Below are 27954 nucleotides of genomic sequence, written 5' to 3'. Positions count from 1 at the left end.
CTTTCAGAGACAACTTTTTTCTTTGTCAGCCTACTGCTTTCCAGAATGTTGCAACATACAGATGGAATCAATCGCTAGTTATTCCCTTAACCTGCTCTCTCAGTCATAAGCCTTAAAGGATTTGTTGTCCAGCAGAGAAGCTTGGTTCATTCTCCTTCCCACCTAACCACCCCTGCAATCATGCTTCCCTCTCTTCTTCTGTGACAGGGAGACCATCAGTTAATTCTTGAACAGTTGAATTCTCCAGCTAATAAATCCTTAGCATGCAGCAGACAACCAGAAGCAGGTGACTATACTAAGACAACTGTATTCAACTAAGCAGAGGGGTAAAAAAAAAAAAACAAAACAAACCTCCACCCTTTAAGTTAACCAAACCAGTATGAAACTGACAATCTGATTTAGCCAAGTTTCATCCAAACCTTTGGATTTGGCTGCTGGTTTTGGTATTTGTGAGCACAATCTCAATACCCTAATATAACAAAATCTTATGAGGAAGTTTTGCATTGGTCCAAATTCTATACCAAGAAACCAGCAAAAAAAAAAAAAAAGACAAGCTTTGTTCAGAAAAGTATGATTTTATTGACTCAAACTGTATTTACACAACACATTCATATGTTCAATATCTTACAGAACTCTGTAAAAAACTGACTAATAAAACTGCAGGAGCCAAACTGAGTTTCAGACTTAAAAGACACTGAACCATGAGTACATTTTAATATATTAAGTGGGTGTCCAGTTTCACTGTCAACTTGCATGTCACTTCTCTAAACAACCTCTTTTTAAAATCAAAGTGAGAGGTGGAGGGGAAAAGGGTCAGATGAAAGAGCTGATAGTTTTGCAAAGCTAGTACTTTGTCAGACCAGACTTTTGGCTAAGCATTCAATGATGCATTTTGTATGATTCTTTTTTTGGAAACAGGTCATATACAGGTACACTTTAGATGAATAATCAAAACACTAATTTTTTTTTTTTTTTTAAGGCTTACATACTGGGTTTTTTAAAAAAAAAAAGTGAGTGCGAGAGAGACTGGTGCCACAAAGTTTGTGCATGAATCTGAACTGTTTCAAAGTTTGAGAAGCTCAGTTCCGGCATTCCACTGCAGCTGAAATCCAACGTATGCTTCTTCAGTTGACAAATGAAAGATGATCATCTTTTACCAGTGAACTGATGATACCACATACGTAAACTCTGGAGCAGAATATCCTCATCTCATCACAAGAGATCACTCTTCCACCCATCCCTAATACAGTTTGGTTGAATAAATTATTTTTTTTGTTTTTAAGTACAAACTAGGCGAGTTTGTTTCTCTTCCAGAGTGCAAGTCAACATCACCACACACTTTGCAGTTAAAATGGCATCCCTCCTCTGATCTGCCTAGCAACCTGTTCATCTGTTGTCTCCTCTTTCTCTTTTTCACGCTCTTTGTTCCAGTCTTTAAGGCCTTCTGGTAGTGAAGTATCCTCATCCAAACTTCCTGTACCTTCAACAAATTCTTCGTAAGTAGACTTTTCCGCAAATGGTCTTGGGCCAAGCAAGTCTAGCATATCGCTTTTATCAAGCACTTCCTTCTCCAGTAGTCGCAGGGCAACCTGGAATAGCAGTAAGTTATGTCACACACAAAATACCCAAGTTGGCTCTCTTCCTTGGAGGAGTTTGCTAAGACAGTTTGGGACCAAATTCATCACTGATTAATTTTCATAGAAAAACCAAGTTGCCCAGAGTTCACTTAACACATGATTTTTGCTACCCAAATGCTCACAAGGGAGAAAAGTACCTTTTTTTAATCCTACTGTTAAGATTTGGCAAAGCGCCCTCCCTATGGGCCACTGTTGCTGTTACTGTTGCTTCAGAACAGCAGTCTTTTGCTGCTGCCAAAAGGCTCCTGATGCAAGACATTAAGCTATAGATGAAAACAAGTGTTCCCTTCCTACCAAACCCGATGGTTCAACAGGGCTGCTGTTACGTTACAAACTAAAGAGCACCATAAAATTACAATGCATACAATACTGTACAGTTGTAGTTTGTAACCTTCTTGAGTCAGTGAGCACATTGTTCAGCACAAACCACATGCAGTGATCTGTTTTGGGATGGTGGCCTACTATACCACCATTTACTGAATCCATGCAAACTTGTCTTCTTGTCAGTAAGCCTATCAGGTGCCTATACTGGAAAATTATCCCTTTGCTGTACCAGGCTTTCTGGCATGGAGGAAGAGAATATGCACATGGGTAATCTCAGCTGCACTGAGGCAGATCACAAGCAGCAAGGGGGCAGGGAAGGAAGATGGTAAACGATGCTTTTTATTTCATGTTCAAAAGGAATTCAGAGAAAGGAAGTTATACATACTTCCCTTCTTAGACAGCTTCTTTAGCCTAATGAATTGGAATCCTGGTATTTTGTGTTTGGGTTAAGTTTCATACTTCTCTAGTACATCTACTAAAGCCTACTTCAGTAGATAGACTCTTCCCTCCAACTTTCCAAATTAGTATTGACCATATAAGGGGGAGAGAGATGTTAAATCATGTTCATGAGAACCTGGGAGATGTTCCAACACAAAAGGATACTTCTATTTACTTATTTAAGTCTTGTGACACACTTTCAAGACTACATCAAATAGTTTTTGAGCAAACTTCCTCGTATACTTACATAGTCACTATTTTTAATCTATTCAGTTCAATTCAGATTCTCGCTTACCAGCTGGAACTTGGTGGCTAAAAATACTGTAATGCTCACCTTCTCCACTTCTGCTTTCTTCTCAGTCAGAAGACTTAATGTCCTATCGTAAGCAATGTTAATTAGCGACCGTACTTCTTCATCTATCAATCTGGCAGTTGCCTCACTGTAAGGTTTCTCTAATACCATGTCTCCTTGACGAGGGAGATCAAAGGAAATCTGCCCTACTTTTTCATTCATACCAAACTGAACAATCTGAAGAAAAAAGAAAAAAAAGAAAAAGGAAAAAGAAAAATCAAACAAAGTAGAGGATTTTAGGGTATGTTGATGTAAAATACGGTAAACAAAACTGGGAGAAGTCATCTGGCTATGACCTAATCTTCTCCTCTAAAACCAACCCTCCCCTGAAAACTCAAGTCTACCCTAAGTTGACTTTCACTTATTTCTTTTTAATGATCAAATTGAAGGACACAAATCCCACCATTTAAAGGCAGTAACTTGTGATGTACATGATGCTTTGCTGTTTAAATACTAACATATTACATAAAAACACTTCAGCCTTCATTAAGTGGTAAAACTCTTTTCCTTTACTAGAAATATAAGCATTTGTCCAATTCAAAATGCTTCCAAAGTTTAGCATACTCCACTCACCCATATAGATTAGTTAACTTAAAGATTAAAGTAGAGGGTCTTGAAGATTTTGTCCTATCATATGCAAAAATCATATGCTATACTTCATCCCAAGACACTCTCCTACGAAGGTGAAAAGGATTGTTATCTCGCTTGACTCATTACTGAATATTGACTCCCCTTCTAGTTGCCAAATATGAATGTCTTAAGTCACACTTTACTCCAGCAGAAGCAGAAGTAAGTTCAGACTGCTGTTTATGTATTCACTCCATGGCCACTATCAACTTGATAGTTATTAAAGTGGCACTTCTCTGCTTGGCCTTGCAAGATGAATATAGATATGACAAAGAATATTCAAAGAAATCTCAGCATTAGAACATAGCATCTTAAACCTGCTTCCTTAAGAAGAGTTCAATACTTTTATTTAAGCCCCCAGTTCTCTGTGGAGACAGAATGTCTAGTTAACATAAACAAAAGTCTATTTTACTTAAACAGTTTTTAATTTAAAATGGAACAAGAGTCACAGAAGATCCCATAAAAATAACATTAACAGGATTTCATTACACATTTACTTCCACAACTGAGGCAACAAGAAGCACACCAGAGACTAGGAAGTAGGTGTGGTTTGGGCGGGGCACGTAAGTAGTGTTCAGGGGAAGAGAACTGTACTCTAAAATGTCTCTCTTGTTCACCTTGTGACTGTCTTATAAAATGACATCTTTTGTGTTGATGCAGGAAATGGAATAAAGCACCCGTGTGTAGCACATGGCTACACTTAGGTGAGTCATTACATTGATAAGATTTCAAATTACTCATCTATGCTAGTTAATATGATACTAACACAAACTAATGTCTTAATTTCAGCAGCCTTAACTGACAGCAAATAGTGCTTAAATGCAAGGTTTTCTGGATTTAGTTACACATGTGAATCCAAACTGGGTCTTCAAACTGGGCAACTGTAAAAGTAGGATCAGATGATCAAACTGGTGCACGAAATTCCATTTTAAAAGTATACAATTTCCACATGTATTTGAATCCAACTGTGGCATATGTGTTCCTGCAGGCAGATGTAGGATAGTAATCAAAGCCTAATGCATGAACTCCTGTTGTAAGACTATAATAAGATACTTGACTCAGCAGCATCTCTGTACAACAACAGCATAATGTTTATTCATGTATTTTTTTAAACTAGGCTTTTGAGGGACATACCTGATCAAATTGCATCCTTTCAAAATACTAGTGTTAGGTAGTAGATAAAGAAAACTGTAAGGAAAAAAAGTCTCACTTAAGCACATACCTGAGCATATGCACTCTGGGTCACCTTCTTCAAGTCATCTTGGGCACCAGTAGTAATTCTTCCAAAGAAGATTTGCTCAGATACACGCCCTCCCAGAGTCATGCACATTCTGTCAAGTAGCTGCTCTTTGGTATAAAGATACTGTTCTTTGGGTAAATACTGAGCATAGCCCAGTCCTTTACCACGTGGGATAATAGATACCTACAATCAAAATTAACAGAATGCTAGATCTAAATAGTGTTAAAAACCATAAAGCATTCTTCGGTTTGACTTAATTTTTAATTCCACAACCTACACCATACTCGCCCTTGAAGACTAATTCAGACATTATTTCCATTTACAGTTTTGCCCTCATTGTGATTTATCCCTAAAAGTTCTGGCTAGCTCTAAAGTGGGATAACTACTAGAATATCTGGAATAGAAAGGTAAGACCACTGTCATATCTCTTCCAAAGACTGTTATCATATTTTTTAAATCTTTTAATGAAAATCCACAATTCTTTTAGAGTTACGTATTGGGCTTTAAGTATTCTGTCACAGACATAGCACTTCTGCATCTTTAGTATTCTGAATAGTTGGAGTTTGTGTTTACTGATGTCCTTCATTCCAGCAGTAAATTGTACAAGACGAATTTTAAGCTTGAAAGTCAGATGAGATTAACACCACAGCCAGGCAAAACTATGAATGTTAAAGGAAATTTGGGAGATTGGGGTGCTTCTTCCTTTATCTTTGACTTGTCAAGCTGTGAATCCAAAAATCAAATTAAAACTAAAATCAGCCTCTAGATGATAATTTTTATACTTATATTCCTGAAGAGGCATCTACGTGCATAACCTGGTAAGATTTACTTAAACCACTCATGTGTGCTAAAAGCCTCAGAGAAAAAGCAGCTATCAAGGCAGGCAGACTCATGGGAAGGTCAGGTCCCTTTCACTTTCCAAGGACATTTGTAGTACAAACCCTGTAACAGCCCTAAGTCACAAACAGTTAAGAGAGCTACAAGCAGCATACTCTAAAATTTACACACTTCCACTATCTTTTGCAAGATAACGTATTTTAATACCCTCCCAACATTGCAGGAGAGGGAGTGGGGCGTGTGAAGAAAAGAAGATGCTGTACCTGCTACTACTGAAGTACTACTTCAGGTTACAGTTTCCTTTACCTTTAAGAGTGGGTCAGCATGTTCCAAAAACCATCCTGCAACTGCATGCCCTGCCTCATGATACGCTACTGTCTTTTTCTCCTCTGGTTGCAGTACTTGAGTTTTCTTTTCCAAACCTTTAGAAAATAAATTTGATTAATAGTTTCAGACATACCTTTCTCCACTGAAATCCCTTATCTCATTTAGAAAGATAGTGAGCAATACTTAGATGCCATGTATACAGTCTATTGAAAAGGTTAAAAAAAAACCCAAACAAAACACAAAACCCAAAAACTTCCAAGTTTTAGAAATTTGTATCTTTAGGTTTTACTGTAACCTTGTCCTTGATTAGATTTTCTAGTTTCAAAGTATAAGTTCTTAAGAATATTCAAACATTTAAATAAAACATTTGGACTTAAAAAATAAAATAGTTTTTTAGACTATTCCAGGCTAACAGCAGTTACAAGCATTGCTAAATCCAAAGCTATTCCTCTTGCCATTTTGAAGAAATTAGAAAAGCATCCTGATGAAATTTCTCTCCCTACCCCTTTCTCCATTACAGAAGTCAGCAATATAGACAGGATACTTGTTTTCTCTCTCTCAGGTGTGTTTAGGACAGGAAAAAAACACAACTTTGAAGAACAGGAGAAAGATTCAAGCATGGCTTCATATATGTATATAAGAAAGTTGCCTGTCATATTACAATTTGAGAAATGATCGATGCGATTCACCTACCTCCAATAACTCTTTCAATCGCTTGCTCAAAATGCTTTTGGTTTATAGCATCTGACAGATGCCTTGCGGCAATTAAAGCAGCTTCATTACAAACGTTAGCAATATCAGCACCTAAAAGCAGAGAAGGCATGAATTACTCATCATTTTCAACAATTTTCTCTCAGTCTAGCATAAAGATAACCTTATCTAGAATTAGTTTTCCATAGATTTGCATAAAGCTTCAAAATTAAAGGTAATGCTCTCTGAAATAATTCATTACATATAGCATAATTCTTTAAGAGATAAATACACATACTATGGTTATAGGCATTCAGGTTTTTCTCTTAGGTAGACAGCTACCAAATAGAGCTTATTACCAGTGAAGTACTTGTTTGATATATCCTACCTTCCTTAAGTTTTCTGTCTGCTACAGACTATATTTAAACTAGTATATATTTAGCAGAATGGATTTCCTACATATGGATCCAGTATAGCTCAGACCTTGCTGTATCTCTAGAAGATATCCTTTCACATTACTGGTTTCAAGCCATCCGCTTCTTGTTAACATTATTTGCAGTAATGCTATTGAGATAGCTTAGTTTAAACATCATCACTGTAGTTGCCAGAAATATTCACACTCAGACCTCAGAAAACCAGCTTTACATAGACCACGAAAACAGTGAAGAATTCAACTACTGGTCACCACAGATTTTAAATGGATTAAATTACAAGCCAGTAATGAAGGTTCTCACATCCATTACTAATTCAACACCAGGTTACAGTATATTTTCCAGGGTGAAATTTTTACATCCAGAAATAGAAGTCCCCCTAAAGAATACGCACACAAACTCCACAAAACCCAGGTCTTCTCTAGCAGTGTTCAAAGAATCCAACAAACGTATTAAAAGGAAGAATACACACACGAGTGATAGCAACAAGCAATCTCTGGATTGCTTTTGCTGAAGACAGAAGAAGCTGCCATTTGGTATGTCACCCTGATTGAGGCAGACAAAACTTAAGACCCTCAGAAATCCCCTACTTGCTCAAACAGGCAACGAGAATGTCATGCTGTAGCATTAAATACAATAAAATAAAGAGTGCCATCCAGAAGATCAGGTGCAAGAAAACCAGAAGTAGCAGGGAAATAACATATCTACAGCTTATATAGTAAATGGAGAAGAATAGCGGCATTACGAGTCACTTACCAGAAAAACCAGGTGTTAGTGATGCGAGTTTTCTTGCTAGGTTATCTTTATTTAAGATGGTGTCTAATTTCAGAGGTCTAAGGTGAACTTTGAAAATAGATGCTCTTCCTTTTATATCTGGGGGTCCTTTAAGATGAAAGAAGTATGCTTTTACTTTTCTCATATATATATATATTCTAACTGAATGTGTGCAAGGAAGTTACATATGTAAATAGCTGCAGTGATTTCAGTGGTATTCTACAAACACAGAAGCATACAGTGATGCAGATAAAACTTACCAATGTAAATCTGCCTGTCAAAGCGTCCTGGTCTCATCAGAGCAGGGTCTAAAATATCTGGCCTGTTAGTACCTGCCAAAATGACTACATTTGTGGTTGTATTAAATCCTGTTGAAGAAATGTAATAAAGAGAAAATATGTGTAAATATAAAATTTTCATGAAAAAAGAATAGAAATAAAAAGACTGTCCGCTTTACAGGGCCGCATAAGAACTGACAGTTTCAACAAATGATCTTAAAGCTGAAAATACTTCCATTTATTAGAGCATTGTCCAGCTTTTCATAACAAGCAAAAAAATGGCCTTAGGCTCTGCTTTGTGAAGTACTACATCAAATCCTGCTTTATCTTCAAAAGGCAATAATAGATTAACTGCTCAGGAAATTGCAGAACCAGCATGGCTAGCTGCATTTTTTTTTTTCCAGACAGACTGGTCTCACGCAAAGAATTTTTTTTTTTGCCTATTCAACTATGACAAAGAGTTATCAGATGCAGAATGCTAAAATTCGTTCAGAAAAAAGCACCATCAAAGCATCAGGCTGCAGCAAAATGAGTCACCATTCTTCATTTTAGGAAGCAAGGAAACACACTCAGTTTATAGTTAAGCTAGAACCCAAGTCTTAGTTAACAGGTCTGAACAAGCATATTAGTTCTTTCCCTTATCCTTGTTATTATAATGTAATTAGATGTTAAATACTTACCATCCATTTCTACTAGAAGCTGATTGAGTGTGTTCTCTTGTTCACTTTGTCCTCCAAAGTTGCCCCTTCCTCTCTTCCTTCCTACTGCATCTATTTCATCAATGAAGAGAATGCACGGGGCATTTTTACGAGCAAGAGCAAATAAGTCTCTAACCTTAATTGGAGAACAGAGTAGTATCAGATTGGTTTGTAATCTGTTCAGAGTCAGGGGGTGCATAGGGGGGAAGAGGTACATCAGTAACAGTATCGCTCTAATTGAGTATGGTTGTTAGTAAGTGTTCCGAAGCCTAGAGCCAGCTCTCAAGGCAATGATAAGTTACACTGTAGCTGCTCCTCAGCAAGAATCACTAATGTGGAGGCCCACTGGCTGACAAATCCTTTCTCAATCCATAAATTAAGAACATTAAACAACTTAAAAGCCTGAAGAAATAACCACTTTTCCTGAATCACTGAAATATATCTTCAACTTCAGCTCTCAAAGCCTCCAAACTTCAGAGGTTTAACACAAGATTTCTCTTTTAAGCTCTTCTTTAATGCACAGTATTACAAGCAGAACTGGAATGTGAATGGGCATGCTATCGCACTGTCATTCTTCATACTAAGGAAATAAAATCTTTTTAATTTTTCTGCAGTTAGAACAGAGTGATGTAACTCCTACAGTGAACTTAAGGCTTACTTACAAGTGCTTACCATGGTACTCTAACAATATGCTGTTATAAATATTGACTCTTAGCCATCCTGTCTCTCCATTACATGGGCTAGGAAAACTGAATTCATCTCCAAATATTTGTTCAGAAGTTAAATTAACTTCTAGAAGTCTGGAAAAAATGGCCAAGACATTGAGCAAATAGCTGAAAATTTTGTTGGACTTTTAGATTTTAAAGAAGATACTACTTATCAAATTCTACTGTAGTAGTTACAGCACAATGTGATTGGCTCTAAGATGCAACATTACAATGTTACTGTGCTGGCAAATACTATCAGAAGGACCTTATTAAAACCAGTTCAGTGAGTTACAGCTACACATGAGGAATCTAACTGGAACAAACAGGAAATGAAAATTATGGAAGAATTTTGACCCGAGTGAGAATTATATGCAGCTCAGAGCTTTACTACCTTGTAGAGATGCAACTTTGTTAGAGATGCAATTAGAGAAGGCTTCTCTGATGACAAAAAATGGACAGATGATGCTAAGAGATGCGAATTTTGGACAGTACGCTCTACTACAGGAAGTCACTCTGATTTGTAAACAGAATTTGAAAAAAGTACAACGAACAAAGCATGAAGGACCATGACAAACAAGGAAAGTGTCATGTGCTCAGTGAACTCTATTTTGATCAGAAAGACAGAGATCCAGAAATATACAACTATTTTTCAGAAGGAATGCAACTAAAAGTTACCATAATGCATATATACTAAAAAACCACCAAAGGAAGCAAGACTGTACAAGCAATTTTAATTCTAGCATATCCCAATTTACAAGTAATCAATTTAGCATCACTGACAACCGTCTTATTTACTAAATTCATAGGAAATGAAACACACTCTCATGTTGTTTTCTACAGGCATCAGAAATCACCAACTGTGTTGACACCTCAATTCATAGCCAAAGCAGTAACTGTTATGTCAACAGATTTCACTCAGTAGTAAGAGCTGATAATCATCTGCATAGACCAGCAGAGAAAAGTTAAGTCGCTCTGCTTTGGAGCATTTCAGGTATGTATTGACGACTAATGACAACATAGCTTCTGAGTACCATTATTATTTCAAGATATCTAATACTTTCCCAGAGGATATGGACCAGTTTCTTTTCTTACTGTTTCTCAGTAAAGTCCCTTCTACACTGCATGCTCCCTTTTTCAAGTCCCACTCATCTTACATACATGATCACTATCTCCATACCCTCTGGCTTTCAAAGAGTCACTTTTTTCAGTCACCACCCATGTTTTTTACCTTGTTACCCCCTTCTGCATCTATTTCCCCACTCTCTGCCTATACCCTCCCCCCTCCATAGCAGCTCCTTTTGCCAATTTCCTTACATACTTCCAGTCTCTCTGCATCCTCATTGAAGCCTAGACTCCCAACTAGCTTCTGCATTTAACTTTCTGAACAGCTCCTTCAGTTCCAAGCTCTGTGCCTACCTGTGTGAGTCCCTCACACCTCTTGCCTTTTCTGTTTTCAAAAGACCCAAAATTGCCTGGCTTCACTGATCTTTTCCCACCTATATTACTGGAAGAAGTCCAGCAAAAGACTATTGAAAGAGACCTAAGCTTGCAAGAGGCATATGCATGCACAACTGTGACAAACTAAGGACCAAATCTTGGAAAGTTTATCTGCTATCCTCTAACACATCTAGACATGCAAAACCTGCAGTTTTTCAGGGCTTTACAGAACTCAGTCAAAATGAATTTTCCCAGGACATAAAACTGCATACGTTTGGTAAGAGCCATTTCCTGTCAAATTTCAAAATCAATTCAAAACCTAAAGCATTTCCATTCCATGCTAGCAGTTAAACATGAGTAAAAACCATGGTAGACTTCCTTAAGTCTGTTCACAGGATTTGCAGCAAATAAATCTTAGTTTTCCAAGAGTGTGTCACCTTGCAGTATGTTTTTTAAGGCTTAAGACAAGATGGTTGGAGTTTGGCAAAGGTATGAGCTGTTGGAAATGGAGTATAAGTTTTGGACATTATGAGGAACCTTATTTTTTTTGTTACCCGCCTCATTTGTAAAATATTATCTGTAACTTGTTTATAGAATATTTTTCAGCAGATTTAAGTGTCCTTCCTTCCTAGACAGGAGAAGATAGATTTCAAACATTCAGTTTTAAACCTAGTTGTAGTAAAAAAAGTTAAAGAAAAATGGATGTACTGGAGCAGAGCTAGCTCCCTCCACTTAGTATGTTTTTAATGAGTTATTTTAAAAGAGTTAAGGCAAAAGAGCACAAAAAATGTCAGACAGATATATTTGCTTATTTAAATCACCTGATCTCCAGAAATCAACCATTAGCTCCACGACCATCAGACTCCTATTTCAACCAGAAGCTCATTTGTGTGTCCCAGACAACTATTGATATCTAGAGTTTGACACCACAAACAGAATAAAGTTCTTCAAAGAAATAACGATTTAGAGCAGGACAAGACATTCCCACAGCAGTAGTCAAATGAGCTACATATTTCTGACTCAGCTAATAAATTTATTTCAGAGCAGAGCTTGGAGAGTTCGGTTCTGTTTTCTTAAGGTCCTGCAAAGCAGTAAACCCTTAAGGTCCTGATGTCCTGCAACCAGATACTGACCTGCATTACTTCCTTTTATGAAAGGTACATCTATGATTCTTGTGTTTAGACAAGCATCTGGCATCACCTGTAAGTAATCTGCATAGATCAAAGAACTTCAGCTATAATCAAACTGTTTGCCTCCCAAACTTGACAGTGTCCTTTCAACAACCAATACTGAAACAAAAGAGCAAGGCCAAAGACTTACTCGAGCTGGGCCCACACCAACGAACATCTCTAAGAACTCTGAGCCATTGACTGTGATAAATGGTACATTAGCTTCTCCAGCTGTAGCTTTAGCCAGAAGTGTTTTCCCAGTACCTGGAGGACCTGTCAGAATTGCCCCCTGCAAGAGAAACAGGTATATTTTCCTCATGAAGAAAACATAATATAAGCCTATGAAATATCTTACTTAAAAGATCTGTATATGTTGTGATGTTGAGTCCACTGGCTCTTCTTCCACCACAGTCAAAATTGTGCAAGGAAACAAACAGATGATTCATCTAATTTAAACCATCAAAAGGAAAAAAAAAAACTTAGCTACAACATTGCCATGCTGTCTCAGATTTACAGGAACAGTGTTTTCTTTGACTGACATTAAAAAAATAAAAGGTATGTCATCAGATGGGCTCCCATAACAACATAGCCAAACAACAATTCTGTAACAGTTATATACAATAATGGTACACATGCATACTATGTATCATTTCTGACCCATGTGAACAGATGAAGTATTCAAGAGGCAAATCTTCTGGCACCACAGTTATACTGTTGGCACTTAATGCCCATTTATTTTTTTTCCTGACTGTAAGAAAGAAAGAAGCTGGAAAGCATTGCATACATAAATGTTCCTAGTCCAGTTTAGAATACCGAGGACTACCAAAAGAATAAAGTCTTTATCTGCTAAGTCATCATTTCCTTACCTTTGGAATTTTTGCTCCCAGATCCTCATATTGTTTGGGATTTTTCAGAAAGTTAACAAACTCCATTATCTCTAATTTGGCCTCCTCACAGCCAGCTACATCTTTGAATTTAACATCGATTTCATCCTTCAGTACTTTGGCTGTGGTTTCACCCACACTGAAGAGTCCACCCATTCCGCGCCCTGCTCGACCCAAGCCTGCAGGACCTCTTCTTAATGTGTACAGCAAAGAACCAATAATCAGGATTGTAGGCAGCAAACTCAGGAGAAACGATCTGTGGAGAAAAAACAAACAAAGCAGAAAACCACATATATTACAAAAATCCATTACTGCATATAGTATGTACAAAGTGTTGGTTCCATCATAGGCAACCCTGAATAAGTGCAGGACAAATACTCTGTTAACTTGTAATGTTTACATTTTTGCAAGTTGTTCAGATTGAGAAACAACCAAAATAAATTTGAGAACACAAAAAAGATTCTGAATTACAGAAGTCAAACAGGCCAAAAAGTCTCTTGTAGCTATAATTAAAGGAAGAGTTGGAATTGATTTTTCATTGCCCATCCTCCTTCCCTCACAATCCTGGGAAAATGTAAATTAATAATCTTAGAGGGTAACACTTCTACACTTGATGTTTAACAAGTGACAGTCTGGGGGTTTGTTTTGTTATTTTGTTTGTTTGTTTTTAAACCAAACACATTATCAAGTGAGATCGATGAGTTTTACAGAGGAAAACTGCATTGCCTGCTAAACAGTAGTAGCTCATTTTCTGTGCCCTTCAAAGGTAAATTCACAGGACTAGTTTATGCAAATGGTTATATTGTCAAAATAAGTTGTATTAGGTAGCATATAATCAGTGTGTGCTACAACTTCAGACAGAAATTTCTCTCTAAAATACCATCTCACTCTTATTCCCTTAGGTTTTTCTCCATTTTCTTCTTTTTTCAATGTCTCTATTTCCCTTCACGATGGCTATAGGTTTTGGTTTGATTCGTTGGGGTATTTTTTTTTTGTTTTTTGATTACTCATTGCCCATTACCTTTCGCTGTCTGTCCTCCAGCTTCCTAACATAGCTCTGTACAGGCCAAAAATCCTAATATTAACACAGTCCTCTATCACAGTATCTGAGCACTGCACAGATTTTTCTGTGACAAGACCTTCAAGGAACAGCTCACAAGAGGTTCTGTCAACACTCAGCAAAACTAAAATGCTGAAAAGAAGCACTACCCTACATGAGCACATGATTTCCAGGCTTTACTGATATCCCACGTTTCTGAGATGAAGAGGAAAAGAAGGATTTTCCCTGTCCTATGGTATTCAGCAGATTCTGATCTGGCAGGGAACAGCAACACTCTGATCGCATAGCTGCTGCGCTCTCCTGTTTCCTGTGGCATTTCTGGGGCAGAGCAAGAAGTTACAGGGAATGTACTCGGTGAAGAACAGACACTGAGGAGGAAAGGGCCCAAAAGACTGTGGGTCAGAAAGAGGGGTTCAACAAGTAAGAGATTTGTGCAATGTTGAAGACTACATAGAAACTGACTTAACTTTTCCCAGTCTGTTGTGAGAAGCCTCAAGCTGACAAGCAGCATCTTTGCACAAGCAGCCTCTTTGGCTGGTCCGCTCATTATTTTCCAGATTTGTTTAAATAAGAACTCAACAGGTTTATTTATGGACCGTCCTTAAGAGCGTGCCCCATTAGACAGAAACAGAGAAATGAGGCAGAGACAGTTTGTAGAAGAATGGGGAAGAGAAAACCTCTATTTGAAGTCGCAAGATGGCCCAGAGTTAAGGCTACCATTTCTCCTGTTGCCACCAAGACAAATAGGCAGCAGCAGCTTGGTAAAACACATTATGGAAATAAACAAAACTTTCCCCTCCATCCCCCAAAACTGAAACACACACCACAGTATCAAGAACGAAAACACAAGAGGCAGCAAATGAGCCTTTTTCATTAGTAATATGAGCTACTACACCCAAAGCTGAATTTCCTGATGGTACAAAACCCATTTCATGGACCCCAGCAGGAGTCATTTTCAAACTGTTGACTTGGATAAAAAAGAAATAAGTTCTTGTGATAAAAGATTACATCTGTCTTCTAAGCCATTCAGAAAACCAGAGAGTCTCTTCTAAAGCCCAGGTCAATAAAGCTCAGCTACGTAAGACTAATACACATCTAGTATTGGAGCCATTATTCCCTACTAGGGAAGCAACAATGCCATAAATCCAAGGTCAGTACTATTTTTCTTAACCAATTTAGAGATTAAAACCATGATGCGTCCTCCAGCTCCTGCTAACAGGCAGGATAGTGTGATTCACTTAATCACCAATTTCCTGCCTTTTTGCAAGGCCACAGAATTTGACTTCTGCTGAATTCACAGGCAGAAGTTGGTGCCTGTTATATCTCAGTCAATATGCTGTAGTTCTATGCCATATTTTGTCCATCCAAAAATCTGCATGAGTGCCATCTCTGGAGCTTTACAGCTGCGCATGGCTGACTCCTGCTCTAGTCCAAGTCACTTGGAGGAAGGGCTTAAATGAAGGAAGGACCAATTGTGAACACAAACATTTATGTAATAAGAAGCTATATTTAGTGTAAGAGGATATGGATTTCTACATAGACAAAGTACTGAACAGCTCCTCTTACAGTTAGTGTTCAAAAATAAAACCAAGATAATTGTTATTCTGATAACACTGCCACCTAGTGAAGCATAAGGTGCATGTCTTGCAACTCTACTTTTCTACTGTAAAGACAACCATTTTTATCAAGAAACTTTTTTTTAAAGCAACTTCTTACCCATCGCTCTCTGTTGAGTAGACTACAGGCAATCTGTTCTCCACTTCTATTCCCAGATCTTGCTGCACAGTTTCAAGATTCCGTTCAAAAGTGTCCACGCTACCAATATTAAACCAGACGTACTGCTATAAAAAAAAGCAGAGATCACCACAAAGTGCTCTATCTTATTTCAGCCTCATTACAAGCCAACTTCTTCTAACACATACACAAGCAATTCTCAGAAAAGATTCAGACCAAAATCGAGTTTTAAGTTGTCTTGTAAAGTGTGCAACTGATGCACCTAATAAATCTAAGGCCTACCAACCTGAATATACTGTGTCTGTCATTGCTTCTACAGAAGTCATACACCCAATAGTTTTGGAACGCTTTAAATAGACTGAAATCCTGGCATTTTCTCCAGGAACAAATGGAAGGAGAGTAGGTAAACAGATCTTTAGGAGGGAGCTATGCAGTCAGAATAATACAGAGCACTGAACCGTCAAACAAAGCAGCCACACAACTGTTTCACCTGAAGCTCTCAGCTTTTCTGGTTAAGAAAAGCAATTCTCTACTTTTGGAGTTCATACTAGCTTTAAAGTTAGCTGTCTTCACAAAAGACAGCATGAACTTACATCATACACCAGAAAAAATATTCCAGACATGATTTTCAAACAATGTCGAGATTCGGTTTTTCAAGGCAATCTCCCTTTTTGCACCATGACCTGCCTGACTTGCCCCTACTTACACTAATATTGAAAAAGAAAAAAAAAGAGTAGTCCTAAGTATTAATTGATTGAGAAACTAAGGCAACTGGTGGTATGTGGGCTAAAGAGTATAAATAAGTCACACTGAAACCCACTGATGAAGTAATTGCTGCAGATTTCACTTTACCCCAGAGGGACTTGCAGACCTTGTTTCGGAAAGGCAGTTAAAACAAACTCTACCACCCAGGAAGAAGTAACCTGACAAAGCTTCTCTCTTGTTTTTCAAATAACTGACTAAAAGCAGTCTGGAACAGAAAAGAGATCCAAAAGTACGTATGGTTAAGTCTGGGGATTTCTTGAGCAAATGGAAAACAGCAGTTAGAAATACAGAACCTTTATCAATTTCTCACTCTTCCTGTTTGTATATTTGTATTAAGAGCATGGTGCTGGAAAGGAACTACTTGCCATAGCTTTAAGTTATCTGTGGCAAAATAATTGATACAGTAAAGTGAAAAACATACAGTGTACAGAATCACAGAATTGTTTAGGTTGGAAAAGACCTTTAAGATCATCCAGTCCAACCATTAACCTAACATTACCAAGTCTACACTAAACCAATCAAGGGTAGACTAGACTAAACCATGTCCCAAAGTGCCATGTCTACCCATTTTTTGAACACTTCCAGGGATGGGGACTCCACCACCTCTCTGGGCAGTCTGTTCCAATGCTTGACTACCCTTTCCGTAAAGGAATTTTTTCCTAATATCCAATCTAAACCTCCCCTGGCACAGCTTGAGCCCATTTCCTCTTGTCCTATCACTAACTACATGGGAGAAGAGACCAACACCCACCTCACTACAACCTCCTTTCAGGGAGTTGTAGAGAGTGATAAGGTCTCCTCTCAGCCTCCTCTTCTCCAGGCTAAACAACCCCAGTTCCCTCAGCCGCTCCTCATAAGGCCTGTGCTCCAGACCCTTCACCAGCTTTGTTGCCCTTCTCTGGACACGCTCCAGCACCTCAATGTCCTTCTTGTACTGAGGGGCCCAAAACTGGACACAGTATTCCAGGTGCAGCCTCACCAGTGCCGAGTACAGGGGAACAATCACCTCCCTGCTCCTGCTGGCCACAGCATTCCTGATACAAGCCAGGATGCTGTTGGCCTTCTTGGCCACCTGGGCACACTGCTGGCTCATGTTCAGCTGGCTGTCGACCAACACCCCCAGGTCCTTTTCAGCCAGGCAGCTTTCCAGCCACATGTAGGCTTTCCACACATGTAGGACAATGTAACAATGAGGCAGAATGTAACAATGTAAGAATGTAGCAATCAGGCAGAAAACATGTTTTAGATTAAGAGATTATTAATGCTCCAGACCAAGTTTTTGGCATCAAACTTCACCTAAAAAGATGCTTTGCTGTTTCTAATGTCTCATGTATATGTATTAAAAGCATTTACCCATTCATGAGGAGACTTTCCTGAAACAAAGATCACTCTAACAAAGCGCTTGTTCACCACTTCAAGTCTGTCCACCTGTAGGAGGAAAGAGCAAAACTTGTGATGTGTTATCAATGTACAGTCACTGCACTTCCATCACAGCCGAGAGCTACATAGACCAAATATGAACCTGTTCTGTTTTCCAGTAAGGAGAATAAAATTCATGTTGTAGATCAGGATGGTTCCACAATACACAGCTTGCTATTACAAATGGCGTGAAGAATCCTATACATAATCAGTAAGCAAGGAATATTGGCACATTAAAACTTAGATTGAAAGGATGACCTCATACCCTTTTTCAAGGAAGAAACCCAATGCATTTCTCAGCTCAAATCACAGGTACAGTGAAATAGTTACACAATACTTAACTATTTCAGTGGTCAAACACCAAAAGCAATAGACCACACAACTCCAAACTCTTGTAGCAGCTTCCAATACAAACCAAACAGAATGAGGGAAAACTTTCCTTACAATTGTTTTCCCTAATATAAAAGGCTTCCTGTGCTACCATATTAAACACAATAACATCAACTAGATAAAGAAGAATGTAGTTGAGGTAACAGATACCCTATAAACTAAAAATCAAGAACTGAGCTACAGGGTCACAGATATAAACTATTAGGCTTTTTTTTTTTTTTTTTGATAGAAAAAGTCTCAAATGGTTACTGTCTTGAATTTGACAGGGTCTCTTCAGAAGGCAACTAAAGTTTCTTTCCATTTTTTCTTCCTCTTTCCATAAAGTAACTGGTTTCAGCATCTTTAAAGAATTTTAAACTAGCAATGGTTCTACAAGTTGGGCCTGAACTGCACACAGGCCAATAAGGTTGTTTCCCTGAATTCACTACATGTGGCCATTTCTGGCAGAACTGAAGCAAAACATGAGCTAAGAAGCCACTCTAGATCTAGCTCGACTTCATGTAAAACTACCTGAACATATTGGTTTTGAAAAGTGCATAACACTTGTAGGGCCGATGTCTTCTCCCTATTAACTGGCCACTGCTATGGCAACCAACAGCATTTGATAGCTACGTATTTAGCTTATCTGAATATCCAGACTACATCTTACAAAGGCCCAAGAGACTTGGTTTTGTGCAATAACCCACTTTCATAATGCTTTTCTGCAATAAGGGTTCAGGCTTCGTTCACTGTAACAGCTAAACTAATCTTTTTAGTGTCTTACTGCTTCACAACAGATATAATTAGTAAGGTTTTTTCACAAGATGTACACATAATTCTCAATTAAGAACAGGACTGTAAGACACAGTCTATGCAGAAGGGGAGACACATACAGAGCCACTCTGCATAGATCAGTAAGACAAAGAAAGGTGGGAAACAACCTGGTTAGCACTTGACCAAAGTGATGGAGGGGTAGGAAGCATGCTGTTAACACTAAATCCCAGGTCTGAAACCTAGAGGAGGAACCAAGCCAATGTTTTCCTAACTGGCAGGCAAAGCTACAAACAGGGAGGTAACAGAGCCAAGAACTAGTGGCTCCTGAAGTGGAAAAGGCCTATGTAAGACACACGATCTCCTGAACTTCAGGGCATTACCAACCTATTACTCCAAGTGTGGAAAGCTGCCAAGTTCTACAGAGAGATAGGACACCGATGATAAAATTGATTGCTCCAGTAGTGGCTCCCGGTAGGAAGGAAAGAAGAAATAAGAGAGGAGAAAACAAATAAAAGGAGGCTATTTTACAACACAGTTATGCCAACTTACTGTCCCTGGAAGAGATTCTTTGATTCCCCACCCCCACCTTTCTGTTTGCACTGCTGCTCCTTGGATTCCCTGAGGAACTGATTTAAGGCATGAAACAAGCAGGACACTTTTTTTCAGGGGGGTGGGCTCATGGAAATGTTTAAAGTTAGAAGTAAATTTCTTCTGAGGGCAGCTTGTGTGTCTGCATAAGCCATTAAGTTAGCTTACCTGTACTATAAGACTATATGCTGAGAGACTGTGGTTGCACTGCAAACTAGCATCAACACGAGCTATCCAACAAAAAAAAGGTTTGTCCTGAGCTGCCCATTCCCTCTCCTCTCTTGAGCCAATGCAAATCTTCACACAGCCATCCAGAACATCAGATCAAGGAACTGATTAAGATGAAAGCTGATCCCCTTCTCCATCAAAAGTTACTCTTGAGCCAGTTCTCACTCCACAGATACATGGATACAAGCATAAGCGGGGAGGCAGAAACGAGCATCTTCAGCACACTGATTTTCCATTTTGATTCCTCTCAGTACTCACCATTCCTTTAGAAAGGTAGCTATTGACAAAGTCTTTCCAGGTGATTTCTCTCCCAGGGACCCTGAAGAAGAAGTAATATACAACCATTGTCCAGAAAAAAGAACTTCCCACTACGTACATCCGAAACTCCCTGACATCCCATGGAATGTCACCCTAGGAAATAGAGAAAAAAAGGTTTTAGAGTCTGTAATACAGTAAGAAGATAACAAACAGGTTCTAGAATCTATTTGTGGCTTCTGTTCCCTGCCCTCAAGATTACCACAGAGAATGTCAAGCAAAGCTGTATTTGGTTGTATGAACACACTTCCGTAACTTCTGAGGAATTACAACATTAGTAGAAAAATATTTTTAAACGTTTTACAAATAGTAATTGAACAGTTTTGATCTATGAACTACTTATGTAAAAAAAAAGTTTTGCCATCTGTTATATGACCTTTCTGTCTCTCCATTCTAGAACAATGTTCCCTGCCTTCCAGAACTACATGCAAGACCTACAAAAATAAAAGGAAAAAAACACCCCAAACCCAGGAAAAACCCAAGAATGAGGAAAAAAATTATGCCCACTAAGTAAAATCAGAAAAATATTCTTTATTTTCTTGTACTGCCAGATGCTATCATCTTTGTGCTACAGCTAATGACAATAATTATAAATTTTAAAAAGAAACTTATGTAAGTATTCCATTAAGGTCAGAACGACTCATAGTAAACTACATTCAACTAGCATTGTGTGGTCAGCAAGTTTTATAAATTGACATTCTGAAACAAAATATGAAGCCTTTAAGGCCTGAGGCTCCACTATAAGAATACTGACTACTAGCAACCCTATTCATGTAGCTTAAAACTCTATTAATGTTCCTGAACCAGAGTTAGAGGCTCTGAAGGTATATACAAAATGGTAATTTATGAAAGGGACTGAGTAGGGAGCCACCTAGAGCCAGTTACTATGAAACACTAGGCACAGGAGGCTTAAGGAGGATTCAGCCAATCAGAATATGGCCCTAAAAAGCAAAAAACATGCAAGGTTATTTCATGGGGAAAAGACAGTTAGTACCATAAAGATATTTTAAAGTCAAGACCTTCTGCAATCTGGTCCACCAGTTAGTTTCTTCTTTCTTGCCACCTTTTTTTCCACCACTGCCACCTCCTCCACTGCTAGTCCCACTAGGCTGTCGGGCACTAGCTTGCTTTGCTTCTAACAAAAATAAAACATAACAGAAGATACTTCTTTACATCTTATACCAATCTGACACTATTTTTTATTAGTTTCCAAATTAAAGACTTGTTCTGAAAAAATGAACCAGTTTGCAATACTACAATACTTAGAAGATGTGAGAAACTGCATTTTCCATAGAAAACAGTAGATACATAGCCCATTAACTCGCAAAGAGACACCTATCTCATGCAGCTATGATCAGAGGAGAGGTCTGTTGATTGTATAACTGATGACACTTGAGCACCAAGAACTGAAAAATGTTCCAAATATAGGAGAAACCTGTTATGGAGACTGCAAGAAACTTATTTCTACTGCACTAACCAAAGACATGTGCAAGATTATTCTGTTTTGATGGGAGGGGGGGATTGGTGGGTTGTTTTGTTGGATTTGGCGGGGTGGGTACAGGTGGGTTGGTTTGTTTGTGGGTTTTTGTTTTTTTTTTTTTTTTAAACACCACAAGCTCTAAGTAACATCTCCTTCTCTCATAATTCACCCTTCCAGTCATACTATGGTCCTCTTAAAGCTCAGGGTTTACCAATATCACAGGTTGGCATCTTTTTTAATATTCTAGAGACACGCACAACACAGTAACAGCCAACTACAGCTGAGGAGTTCATCTTAATCATTCTTCCACTCACCCATCTCACAAGGTGCCTGCATGGCGTAGCATAATGTCATATGTCAACATACTCAAGAGGGCAAAATGGAGCACAACGCTAACACACATTCCTTCCAACCCTAGCTCTTTCAAGAGCTTGGTAGTTTGAGCATCTAGCCATGACACTAGGTTTTACCATTCAAGGCCTAGTGGAAGGAAAACTGCTGCTCCTGTTATCACTCTTATGACAGACTTACTGGGTTGCTGCCTCTCCTCCTTGGAAGATGTGTTAGATAGATTTCTGATACAACAGAGCAGCTGTTACTGCTAATAATTTCCAGATTCACCCCCCTCCCTGTAAAGATAGTGCTCCTTCTAGCACTGCCACTACTAACTCCTCCTTCAAGCAGCAGGCTACATGGTTGGTCCTGGCTAAAGAGCTGGTTCTGGATCGTCACCCAGAATGACAATTCTGGTTACTCCATACAACAAAATGGGTATTTTAGCTTGCTCTAGGAAAAGCTGAAAACTATACACAGAGAGAATCTCTGAATGCATGACTAATGTCAACAGTAAAACAAGGAAACAGTAAAACAAGAATTTAAGGTCAGCATTCCAACAGAAGCATAAAGAGAAAATAAATGTTATTCCAGATGATATACATGATATGAAAGCAAAATAACATTTAATAAAAATATATCAATTTGCACATTTAAACTAATCTGGTACAGAAACATCTTCCCTGAAAAATAAACAAACCCCCCCCCCCAAACCCACAATGTTATGCTAAAATCTAGACTAATGAATACACATTCCACAAAAAGAACTGAAATCAAGCAGCTTTTTGTACCTTTTGTTTCTCCAGCTGTACCTTTAGTTCCATTAGCTTTCTTCCCATTGGGAAAATATTTTTCAAATCCTATTAAGAAACAGTTAAAGAGGTCATAATTGTTTTTTAGTTTACAATTCTGTCATTACACTTCAGTAGTCACAAGCTGAACGTATACAACAGCAAAGAAGCTAGCAATATATGGGCTGCAAAAATCGTTTTGTTCTCATCTTTTTGTTAAAGAGCTCTACCAGGTTCCCATAAATACACCTACTACTGTTGACAAGAAAATATCAAATGTATTTAATAAGCTAAAGTAAAACTATCCTTTAAACCGGAGATAGACAAGTTAGTTCAACAGAAAGTTGCATTGCACAGCATGAAGTTGAGCAAATTGCAGTCATTCTTTAATAGCTCCTAAAAAAAAAAATCCCATAAATCAATGTTCCATCTCAAGATTAACGGCTGGTTAGTACAAGAACTTACTTCCCCCCCAGACAATAAACCTAGATGGCACACAAGTGCAGTCCTCAGCAAGGAGTGCAGTCTGCTTCACTTCACTGATTCAAAGTTATAATCACCTTTGGGAGGTTGAGAGAAAAGCCTTCTGCAAGCAGCAATTACACTTGCCAAGACAGTACTTCTGTCAGTAGTAACTCCAGTGGTAACTTTTTCACAGAGCTGAAAGATGAAAAATAAAGATAAAGCAATAAGACACTGCCACAAAAATCTTCAAGCTCTCTAGTAGTCTTGAACTGCAACAAGTCAGATATTACTTTACAGCAGGAACTTTACAACAGACTTCAGAGTAACTGCTGCAGACCAGAGTGCAAGACAACAATGGAAAAGGAAAAGCCAATCAAATGGGTAGTCTCTACAGCAAGGAAATTTTAAAAATTCTGTTTGTCAAGAGCAGAGTTTCATCTTACATACAAACATAACATTCTTTATTAGAAGAGAAAAATCAAGCAGGAAACACGGCAAGCTATGAACATTAAATACCTACACACTGATCCTATGGGAAATATTTCATAATACCAGCTGAATGACACCTAAGTGCAACACTAACCGTGATTATGCAAGCATGATCCACACAGTACTGAATTATGTTTTGTTAAAGAACTGCAACTTTTTCCAAACAGTTAAGAATCTGTAGCTTCTGAATACAAAAGATCTGCTTGAATCCAAAAGAAAGGGATGTGGCAGACAATGCTTACATCCAGCTAAGAAACCAACACAGAGGAAGAACACCAGTTCAAAAAGCAGACCTAAACCCCTACGTAGGTAAAGATCCAGTTATGAAAACACAACAAACCCAAGTCTATCACATCTTGTTCTAAGACTAATTGTTTACTGTTATTCACCATTTAAGTGCAATGAAGGAAATTAAGTATCTAAAATGACTAATTCTTAGGAAAATTTTTGGCATTGTCACTAAATACTTAAAAACAGAGTAAACTGCAATTTTATTACAGAGAAATCAACCCCCCTTTCGTCAAGACAGACATAGTTTAGATAAAATACCAACTTATCCCCTAAGCTTTCTCAGCATTTCTACAAAAAAAAAATCAAGAAAAGATCTACAAATATCAAGATTTCCCCACAGGCTGACTTTCCTTCTGCCTCCATTCCCTTCTGCCCCACAGAGGTGCTCAGTCTCCTTTTGTTCTTTTTGATTAGAAGTTATTTACCTTAAGAGGCAGAGAAATAGTTAAAAAAAACCAACAAAAAACTGATCCACCCCACCCCAAAACACAGAAAGGAACAGGTCCTAGAAACATGACTCAAGGTATCCATGCAAGACAGCAAACATCTATCTAGGACTAACATCTCTAGGACCATGTTCGTGAAGAAAAGCTCAATGTTAGCATCATCCATAGCAGTTTTGTTATAGTCAAGTTACAATGGCTGTAGACAAAACCTGTTTTTGCATATTAAACAAACTTGTGGGATACTAGATTACATGCTAAGACTACCCTAGGAATGCTGAGATATCATTAACTGAATTCTAACTCTCTGAAGCCTTCTGTCTGGGAGCTTCCCCCTCCACCCCGTATTAAATGATGAAATACATTAGACTTATTCCAAGCAGCCAACTAGTTCCACCTGCTGGAACCAAGAGGAATACCAAAGCGTCCTTGCTGCTTGCTTTTTCTCTACACTGAACTAAGAATTCTTAGGCTGCTTGATCCAGCCATTATTTTGTGCCACTGCATATCTTTGAATAAAGTCTGATACTGAAAATCCAAGAGGATATTTTACTGATCGTGAAAAGCATGTGCAACGCAGGTAGTCTGGAGAGCAGCTGATCTAGAGAATAGCTACAATACACTATGACATCCAACATGAGCAATTGCATCGGTGCTCCTAGAAGAAGCCTTAGGACAAGTGGGATGCATTTGTGTGGGCAATAAAATAAAAAGAGCTTGCCACAGACCAACCCATCTGTAGTTCAAATACAAACAGGTAGCGAATGTTGCAGCAACAGGTGAAATTCAAAGACATGTCCAGTAACACTGGCTTCTCTTCTATGTTACTGGTCTCCTACAACACCAAAAAATTTGGGAGTTATTTGTTCTGCAAGCTCAGATGACTATTTTTTTGTAGAGACAGGAATATTCAGAAACATTTACTCCAACTAAAATAAAGCAACTGCTCACATTTAAAAGAAAAGTTTAAGTAAGCCAAAGCCAATTGCCTGCCTCAGCTAGACCAGCATGGATTTATTACATAATTAAGTTATAGTTTAATTGGGTTGGGGGGAGAGGGCAAGGAGGAGGGAGCAAAGGAGAGAGAGGGAAGGGTAAGCAGATAGAGCTTTGGGGCAGACCTGAATAACGATAGTGGTTGTTGCTGGGTTTTCTCTACAGAACCTAAATTCCATGAATAAATGCATAGTCACCTGTCAAGTTAATATGCAGAGAGCCGAGTGTTTTAAAGTTGTTCTGTGAGAAAATGGAACAACTGACTTCATGGCACATTCAGTAACTGAGTTTGGGAGGTGCGCTTTTATGCTTCCAAGAGATCTAGGCGAGTCAAGTTTCCTTTCACCATAACATTCCACAAACACAAAAGTCATTAGAACCACACTACACTGGTAACAACTCCTTGGGTTTGGGTCTTTGTTTTGGGGTTTTTTGGGGGTTGAGTGGTTTTTGGTTTGTTTTTTTTTTGACTCTGTAAATCATCAGCATGAAAACTGATCATATTGATTCTGATACAGGACCTGTCCCTGGGTTGGCTGGCAATGGGAATGCCACAGCAAACTTAGCTGATATAAGCACACCCACTGCCTAAGCAGAGGGAAAGCAAAGAAAGTACATTTTGACTGGATGCTGTTTTGGGCTATGTACCAGGAAACTGCCCAGCTTCTCTCAGTCAGAGATAAAAGAACTGTCACAGCATATAAAGCAAAAAAAAAACCCTAATTTTTTTTTTCTCAGGTAAACCTTGTGACACCTTGCTAAAAAAAAAAAATCAAGACTTTTTTTAATATAAGTTCAAGATAAGCAAAGTACACAAAGGTCAGTTTTACAGTTAAAATAACCCAGAAAATGTTACTACTCCAGAGTATAACACAAACTCAAGATCTATAACACCAAAGAAGTACCTTCTCCACGATTCCAATATTAAATAAAATAGCTAATTTTAAATAAGCAGAACTACTGCCTTTAAAAAATGGATTATGGTTACAAAGTTTTTGTAAACACTGAGGCTACACAAAGCAAGAAGAGAAAATCCACTTGCTTAGTTATGTAAGCAAAAGACCAAGAATCCATTAATTCTAGAAAGTTACAAGTTTAGAGCTATATCCATAAACAAGTTCCAAATCAGACAAAATAAAATGAAACCAAAAGTCTTAATTATCTAACAGTCATCAAAATCTTACATAAGAGCATGTTGGAGGGGGTGGGGACAGAAAGCTAGTAAAGAAATCTAAATGCCAGGATGAATACAAAGTTCTTTTCCTAGTTCCTACGTTCCATTCCAAATAAGAACTCATTAAATTTGTGAGAATTAGCTTCCTGACAGATCAGCAGTACCGCTGACAGTGTTTTATTTATTGTTGTAATGTTCAGCTCTGACTAAATAAAAACATAAATTCAACATTGAAAACAAAACACATATTTATACTTAGGGCTAAGTTACTAACATCTGTATGCACATTCATCTCACAATTATCGCTATCCTTGTGATAACCTTCATACCTACAGAGGTGCAATGGTTCTCCACTATACGCTACAGAAAAATGAAGCAACCTGCCCAAGATGCCATTGAAAGACACAGGAATTAAGCGCCTTCCTTTTCCCAAGCGGTAGCGTAGGCCTGTCACCCCTCCGATATGTTAGGGTTGACAACAAGGGTAATACACGTAACAGCTGACAGTCTACACCACCTCACCAAGAATGAACACCCAGCCATCACGATTTATCAGTTAACATTAGAAGAGTCTGCTCAAATCCATACCAGTATTGCAGCGTGCAGTCCCAGAATGCAAACAACCGACCACTTGCCTTCTCTTTTTCAGCACACTACGGTTGCACTCACCGACAACCCAAAGTCCCAAACAAATCGCTCAGCCCGCAACTCAGATGCTACGCGCAGGCAGCCACAAACCCACCTACGGCGAATCACCACCCTGAAAAAGCAACGGAGGCACTCTGGAGTCAGGGAGAACGACGTATCGCTTGAAAACCCGCTGGGAACCCTGCGAGACCGGCGGGGCGCGGCGGCGGCGGCAGCTGCTCTCAGGTGCCGCCTCACCCTCTCCTTCGGCCGCGCCAGCAGCCGAAGCAGCCCCGCAGTGCCCGCGGGGAGCCTGCCTGCCGTTTCCGGCACTCCCGCCCTCCCCGCGGCCGGAAGGGCCGGCACCGAGCAGGCAGGGGCCGCCTCCGCCGAAGCGGGCGAAGCCGAGCCGGGGAAGGCCGCGGGGAGCAGCGAGGAGCCCTCGGCCCCGGCCGGCGGGACGCCTCTCCCCGCCGCGGGGTCCCGGGCAGCGGCGGGGCCGCCCCGCGCCTCACCGCGGCAGCCGAGACCCTCCCGCCTCCCCCACCCCGCCGCGCTCAGGGCCTGCGGGCGGGGAGCGGCCTCCTGGGCCCCTGCCCTGCCCCTCACCTGCGCCAGGCAGGGCCTCGCCCCCGGCAGGCCCCTCCCGCAGAGCAGCTGCTGCAGCAGGACCCCGGGGAGCCCCCGGCGCCGGCCGCTCCCCCGCGCCAGCAGCAGGTAACGGTGCGCCATGGCCCCAGCGGCCGCCTCAGCCCGCCGCCTC

General features: G+C 39.3%; 1 protein-coding gene across 4 annotated transcripts; it reads right to left on the bottom strand.

The window, feature by feature from the left end:
- Positions 1–570: 570 nt before the first annotated feature.
- Positions 571–27923, bottom strand: AFG3L2 (AFG3 like matrix AAA peptidase subunit 2). 4 transcript variants are annotated; one of them, XM_075728285.1, is made up of 17 exons: positions 27801–27923; positions 23267–23366; positions 22707–22775; positions 21122–21237; positions 20046–20198; positions 17763–17837; positions 15627–15751; positions 12833–13106; positions 12118–12255; positions 8636–8789; positions 7938–8045; positions 7660–7785; positions 6476–6586; positions 5762–5877; positions 4601–4801; positions 2734–2928; positions 571–1589 (listed from the first exon to the last, which is right to left on the bottom strand). In XM_075728285.1, the coding sequence occupies exons 1-17, from the start codon at positions 27921–27923 to the stop codon at positions 1347–1349; spliced, it is 2427 nt and encodes an 808-aa protein (XP_075584400.1). In that variant the 3' UTR covers positions 571–1346. The 4 variants fall into 4 exon arrangements, with proteins under 4 accessions (XP_075584400.1, XP_075584401.1, XP_075584402.1 ...); XM_075728286.1 differs by lacking the exon at positions 27801–27923 and adding an exon at positions 27087–27127; XM_075728287.1 differs by lacking the exon at positions 27801–27923 and adding an exon at positions 27087–27127 and having other exon boundaries at positions 15627–15748.
- Between the last annotated feature and the right edge of the window lie 31 nt (positions 27924–27954).

Source organism: Pelecanus crispus, chromosome 2, assembly GCF_030463565.1.
Source record: "Pelecanus crispus isolate bPelCri1 chromosome 2, bPelCri1.pri, whole genome shotgun sequence".
NCBI classification, from domain to species: domain Eukaryota; kingdom Metazoa; phylum Chordata; class Aves; order Pelecaniformes; family Pelecanidae; genus Pelecanus; species Pelecanus crispus.
Note: the sequence above shows the minus strand (reverse complement) of the source record. Positions and strands in the feature narration are given on the sequence as shown.

Bases quoted from the DNA above. Each gene is read 5' to 3' on its own strand.
- AFG3L2 (XM_075728285.1), bottom strand. From the start codon at position 27,923: ATGGCGCACCGTTACCTGCTGCTGGCGCGGGGGAGCGGCCGGCGCCGG. The intron at 12,256-12,832 runs GTAAGGAAATGA...TTTCTCTTGCAG, and splicing joins TGGGAGCAAAAATTCCAAAG to GGGGCAATTCTGACAGGTCC. The intron at 7,786-7,937 runs GTAAGTTTTATC...TTCATCTTAAAG, and splicing joins TGACAGGCAGATTTACATTG to GACCCCCAGATATAAAAGGA.